Source organism: Brassica oleracea, chromosome C9 (genome assembly GCF_000695525.1).
Source record: "Brassica oleracea var. oleracea cultivar TO1000 chromosome C9, BOL, whole genome shotgun sequence".
Classification (NCBI taxonomy): domain Eukaryota; kingdom Viridiplantae; phylum Streptophyta; class Magnoliopsida; order Brassicales; family Brassicaceae; genus Brassica; species Brassica oleracea.
In genome coordinates this window covers 38,388,578-38,395,309 of record NC_027756.1, presented here as the reverse complement: position 1 = coordinate 38,395,309, position 6,732 = coordinate 38,388,578, and the positions used below count along the sequence as shown (strand labels likewise).

Genomic DNA, 6,732 nt, shown 5'->3' with positions numbered 1-6,732 from the left:
TTTACTTTGAACAATTTTTTTGATAAAAGTTTTGAACGATCACTGACAACTTATTTAAAAAAAAAAAAAAAATAAATTACTAAAACTATTGATCCCACAATGAAAATTTTGTTATCAGTAATTTAAAGTTTTTCCTAATAAAAGATACAAATGATCAAAAAACTATATGAGTAGAAATCATCATTTAATAGACATTAATATTAAAAATATACTAAAATATATTATCTATACCAGTATCATTTAAATTTAATAACATATCCTATCAAATATAAAAAAAGATATTTTTTGGATTAATAAAATTGATTTATATATTCGCACCAATTTAATTATATATTTAATAGTTACTGCCTTTTAATTATTTAATATATATTTATTATTTCATAATATGTAAAAATATTTAATACATAAAATAATTTATATGTATAATGTTGATTCCGCGCAAGGCGCGGATCTTAATCTAGTGTAAAGTATTCTGAAAACTATATTAAAATGCCACAGTAGTCATACACATCTAAAGACCAGGTTCGAGCAACCAAATGTACAGTCAAATTCGAACCATATTATAAAACAGACAATTATTGCAATGCTTAATCGTTACAAAATTGAAGTAATAATTTAATTAAACCTATGAACATAAGATTCGGTGACTAAGCGAGCGAGTTGGTTAACATATTTTAAAGACTGTCTAAATTTATTGTTAAGATACTATTAGTTAATACAAAATACATTTAATAAAAAAGTTTGAAAGATGAACCAATTTAAAAAATTCACACATAAAATGTTGTGACTTCTGTTTTAATTGAATAGATATAAAAATATGTAATCGTAGTAAAAACATGAATCGATGGTCATTACTTAACTTTATATTAATCGGGCTATTATTAATTCATGATGCCTATTAAGTCTGTTGAAATTCATTAGTAATAGTATCCTGAAAAGATTTAGTATTACTTGATTTGTGTATACTTTTTTTCGACTTGGTGTATTAGTTTTTTTTAAAACATCTGATTAATTATGCTATTATAACATTGAGAAATATTACATAGACGATTTTACAGCCGACAATTCTACTACCATACGAAAATGCACGTCTGACTGCATCACTCCAAACCGTCCTATGAGATTCATTTTTGATAATATATCATGCACTATGCTGAAGACTTCTTGTAACTCATTTTCTCCATAATCTGCATAATTTCTGGGCTTTGAACCCCAGACCTTTTGATGTTGAAGCATTAATGAATCATTAATCAAACCACTAGACTAAGAGGCTTCCATGGTGTATTAATTGCAATTAAATAAATGCTTACCCGATGATAATTTCTCACTACCCATGATATAAAACAAACCAAGGAAAATATATATACTAAAAACAAATTGTATACTTTTTAAGGAAAATATTTGGTAAGAAAAATATGAAATATTTTGGTTTGTTCACATGCAACAAATAAATATGCATGCATTTGAAATAAATAGAAGCAAGATAACAAGTTGGACAAAACCTTTAATATAAGAGTTAACGTGAACCGCGGAAGAAAAACAGCTTCAAAGTTCACATGCAGCTTTGCTCTTTTTATAAACTAGGTCACATACATATCACTTAGGCTATAAGCTCATAAGGCAGATACCACGTTTTTCAGCCAAATTCATTCGGAATTAAACGTACGTATATTTGTTATGAAAAAGATACAAACTGTATAAACTACAAACGACATTTCCATAAATTCCATCTAGCAGGTTACTTATAGAAATTAAAAATTTTAGGAGAAAATGATTCAAAATATAAATCGGTGTTTATTAGAAATATTGTATATATATATATGTTTGAGTTTTTTTCTAAAATAAAAATGCCATTGTTCTTAATAAAAAGAAGGAATCAAAAATGAGGTTTGTGAGAACATACTGAAAATAAAAACAGTAAAAACATCTTTATCGCGAGAATATAAGTTCGTAAAATAAACTATTAAAATATGCATGACATTATAACATCAACGGGAGCATTGGGATATACACTAACAATATATTTTTTTATAACATGTTTCTGTTTTTTTGTTAATTTTTCTTTTTATTGTAATTATTTTATGATTAAGAAATGATTAAGCTAATTATTCATTAAAATTATCAATGATTTTAAGCTTTTTTACTTTTAACGTGATAGCTCATGCAAAAAATCACTTTCTAAATAATAATGTAGATAAAATAGATTACAATAAATATCACTTATATATAATATCAGTTAAATATATATTTTATGTATTAGCATTCACATAGTATTATAATATAAGATAATTCAATAAATATCACTTACATATTATATTTATACAATTATTTAACTTTAATATAAAAAATTGTTACTCAAAAACAATATAGATAAATCTTGATTTATAGTATAGATTACACCCTAACTCTTATCCATACTTTATTTAAAATAATAATATTATCTAAATTAATGAATTAATAATTCAACTAAAAATTCCTAAAAACATGATAAATAGACAAAATTTTCTAAAATAGAAGATGACAAATAAACAAATTCATTTCTCAAATAATAGTATAGATAGATATGATGGAAATTAAATACTAGGATTTATGTGGAAATATCTGAAATTTGATCGGGAAAAAATGTTACCTGATTGAATGTTTATCTAAAAACTTTTCTCTTACGACTAATAAGGATTTAAAAAAATAGTTAAAAATGGGATTTTAAAAACATTTTTTCATAATTTTAACGTTATACATATGTGGATTCTAGCCAAATCTACTTTGACTCTGTAAACGCCCTTTCCTGCTTCGAAAATTTCAGAAACCTCCACAATGATCAAACTTTTTCTCGATCGTCCAAGTGATAGAACTAAAAACAATGACGGTCTACATTGTTTAGCTCTACGCTCTTCACAAGCGACAAGTTTGACTTTAACCCTCTAATCTACAAAATGTGTTTTTTTGTCAACCATTTGCTATATTAATGGAATAGAGATACAAGTTTATGCGTTTTTAAGTTTTGACACAAATTTATATCTTTATGAAAATCTTATTCCATTCAGGAGTATAATTTGTAATAGTTTTTTCTGTTAGTACTGTCCTCTAATAACTTAAGATAAATGGTATAAAATAAAATTAGTCAAAAATATACAAATAAAATTTCAATCTCGTATCAATATTTATTATGTTTTTCTCAGAAAGTATTTATTTTGTTTTATTTACCGTGATAAATTAATTGCCAACGATCTATTTTTAAACCCTAAATTCAACTTTGTGTGTAATCAACAATTCCAGATATTTATATATATTTAAAATCTTCACTATATAAAAAAAAAAAAAAAAGTCGGCCACAACCTCTTCCGCCTCTTACATCTTCTTCAAAACGCATTCTCTACTCCATACGTACTACGCTCCTCCGCTACGTTTGCTTCCTTTCTAACAAAGCCAAAAAAGAAAAGCAACAAGTGATTTCGATCGTACCTTCTCTCCGATTCACTCGGTTCCGATGGTATGTTCTTCAATCTCTCCATGTAGTTTCAACTCTTTCTGCTTCTGAAACTTTCGTCACTCACACGATGGAAGAGATCGAAGGTTTCTATGTCGGTTTTGATTGAGTTTTCTCCGTATTTTAGGGTTCTTATGATCCCTGTTTCGATTTATGGCGCCGCCTAGGGTTTTCCTCTGTTTCTCATTCTTCGATACGATACTATACGACTGCCATGACTGAATCTGAGCTCTGAGTTCTCTGATCCTACGATAATGAGTTTCGAAAAGATTTCAAGTTTTAATGCACACTGAAAATCTCTATTGCCGTTTTGTGAATTCTGATTAGTCGTTTAATCAGAATCTCACTCTGTTTTTCCACAGATGAGTTCCGAACCGTTAGATAGCGATGACTCGGAGCCTTTCGTGGAATCAGATCCCACCGGTAGATACGGCCGTTACGACGAGCTATTAGGCTCAGGCGCCGTCAAAAAAGTCTACAGAGCCTTTGACCAAGAAGAAGGCATTGAGGTCGCGTGGAACCAAGTCAAGCTCAGATGTTTCTCCGACGACACTGCCATGCTCGAGAGGCTTTACTCGGAGGTCAGGCTGCTTAAGAGCCTCGAGAACAGCAACATCATCGCCTTGTACAAGGTCTGGAGAGACGAGGGGAGCAACACCTTGAACTTCATCACCGAGATTTGTACCTCCGGGAACCTGAGAGAGTACCGTAAGAAGCATAGGCACGTGTCCATGAGAGCTTTGAAGAAGTGGTCCAAGCAGATTCTCAAGGGACTGGATTATCTCCACACGCATAAGCCGTGTATCATCCACAGAGATCTTAACTGCAGCAACGTTTTCGTCAATGGGAACATCGGCCAGGTCAAGATTGGTGATCTTGGTTTAGCTGCGACCGTGGGGGAGAACCATGTTGCTCATTCGATCCTCGGGACGCCGGAGTTTATGGCCCCTGAGCTATACGAGGAGAGGTACACGGAGATTGTTGACATTTACTCCTACGGGATGTGCGTTTTGGAGCTTGTGTCGCTCGAGATTCCGTATAGTGAATGCGATAACGTCGCAAAGATATACAGAAGGGTGAGCAGTGGAGTCAGACCAGAGGCTCTGAACAAGGTAAAGGATGTAGAAGCTAAGGCCTTTATTGAGAAGTGCCTTGGGAAACCCAAGGCGAGACCTTCTGCTGCTGAGCTTCTTCGTGACCCGTTCTTTGACGGGATAGTCGATGATGATGATGATGATGATGATGAACAAGTAGAAAACAATGAAAATTGTGGAACTGGTCGTATTGTTTCTTAATGATGTATGGATGGATACATACAGTGACCAGTTATTTTGTCCTCTATTGGGCTGAGTCTATTTTTTACATTTTGAGATGCATTGTTTCGTTCTTTTTCTTATTAGTTTGTGCATAATCTTCTAATTCGAGATGAGTATTGCCATATTACACAGCTTTCTTCCCTTTACTTCATAACTGGTTTCAAACATGAGAGCGCGCGCGCGGACTCTGTAATTTTATTTACATCTTTGAACAAAACTTTTGTAATTATGCTCATTAATCTCTACGTACATCATTATTTCTTGGAATCGAGTTTGACATTATGATAGTATTGATTTTATTTACATTTACAAAATGAAAATCTTTTTACATCATATACCACTTTGCTTGTATGATTTTATGTTTGTACTCTTACACACGTCATGTGTTTATTTGCAGCTGTTTCGTATTCTGAGAATGTTTTTTGACATTGGCATGCCCCATTAACAATGTATATATTGGGAGAGAGTCAACGAGTTATATGTATGTATGACAAGTCAATACATTGTTAACTTTTGAAGCAAGGAAAGTTTTTTTTGTTGCCAACCGATTTATGTGGATTGGTGATCTGATATGAATAGTTGACATAGTTTTTTTTTTTTTTTTGATAATCCAGGTAATCCGGACACTCCGGAGGGAATCCGACTAGCGCCTAAGTACACCTCCGTAGAAGGCATCCTGGAGGACCGCCTTTTTAACCTCATTTTAATCGACAGTGGCCAACGGGATTCGAACCCGGGTCCGTAAAGTTGACATAGTACTTTTGTTTCTTTTTTTGTTGTTGTTGAAAACAATACTTTTTTTTTTTGAAGAATGTATAGAAGATGGGTGGGGTATTTTATCCGTTAATTTTGTTTCGATTCGTTATTTATTATGATTCGATCCAAAAAATCTGGATATCCGTAATTCTTCGAATCAAAGCAAGTATTAAAAATCAGTATCCGTTAAAAACGAAGTAAATCACAAATACTAAAAAAATTAGACTTGGATATTCGCTCCGCTCCGACTTTTATACAAATAGATATAAATCTACATTTAAATATAAAATTATAAACGTATAATTTTATATAATTATTATTTTATTAGTTTTATTTATAAAATTACTTATTCAAATATTGAATTAAAAAAATATCTAAAATTTTATGTTTTATAAAAAATGTAAAAAAATTTCAAATTTATGGAAGATATTTTTTTCACTAATATTTACTTTTTTTATTTTATATTATGTAAAGTATATTTTTAAACAGTCTCGAATATTTTTTTTCTAGATTTTGTTTGTATAGAATAAAGTGGATGAAATATATGTATATATTCACAAATATCTGTCAATTTTCACGATATTTGAAAAATTGGATATTCTTCTTTTTCGAATGAAAGCAAATAGAAAAATTAGAAAACCGTTAAGTACAAAGTAAATCACTGAAAATTATGGTAGTATTCGATCTACGCCCACCCTATAGAAGAGTGGTCCATACGCTTAGAAGAGACGAACTATTTATGTTTTCGATTGACCAAAAAAAACTGTTATTTTTTTAAATAATATTCAATTCATCGAAGTATCGCTTACGCTTATAGTGTTTACTCAAACGAGTTTGCTCGTTGGGATACAATTCTGTTTAACTGGTAAATTTTATTTAACGGGTACGTATTAACTTAAATATATTATTAAATGTGTAAAGTTGGCATATGCATGGTCTAAGAGCATCTTTATCCCCACCTCTTAAGTGGATTCTTAAGAGTTAGGTTCCACAATTTTGTTAAAACCCACATCTTCCTCCTCTTCTGGTGGAGTTCTTGTACTGTTTGCAGATCCTACTGACATGTGGCGGCCTGCGATTGGTTAGTTTTTTTTTTTTTTAAATCAGACAAAAATAATAATAATAAAATAAGAACCCCAAATGGGGTTTTAGGGTTAATGATGCTCTAATGGT

The 6,732-nt window shown here is 31.0% G+C and overlaps 1 protein-coding gene across 2 annotated transcripts; it reads left to right on the top strand.

Annotated features, from left to right (window-relative positions):
* The first annotated feature begins 3,335 nt into the window (after positions 1-3,335).
* On the top strand, positions 3,336-4,976 carry LOC106316124 (probable serine/threonine-protein kinase WNK11). Of its 2 annotated transcripts, none has more exons than XM_013753995.1 (2): positions 3,336-3,490; positions 3,815-4,976. In XM_013753995.1, the coding sequence occupies exon 2, from the start codon at positions 3,850-3,852 to the stop codon at positions 4,780-4,782; it is 933 nt and encodes a 310-aa protein (XP_013609449.1). In that variant the 5' UTR covers positions 3,336-3,490; positions 3,815-3,849; the 3' UTR covers positions 4,783-4,976. The 2 variants fall into 2 exon arrangements, with proteins under 2 accessions (XP_013609449.1, XP_013609448.1); XM_013753994.1 differs by having other exon boundaries at positions 3,850-4,970.
* The last annotated feature ends 1,756 nt before the right edge of the window (positions 4,977-6,732 follow it).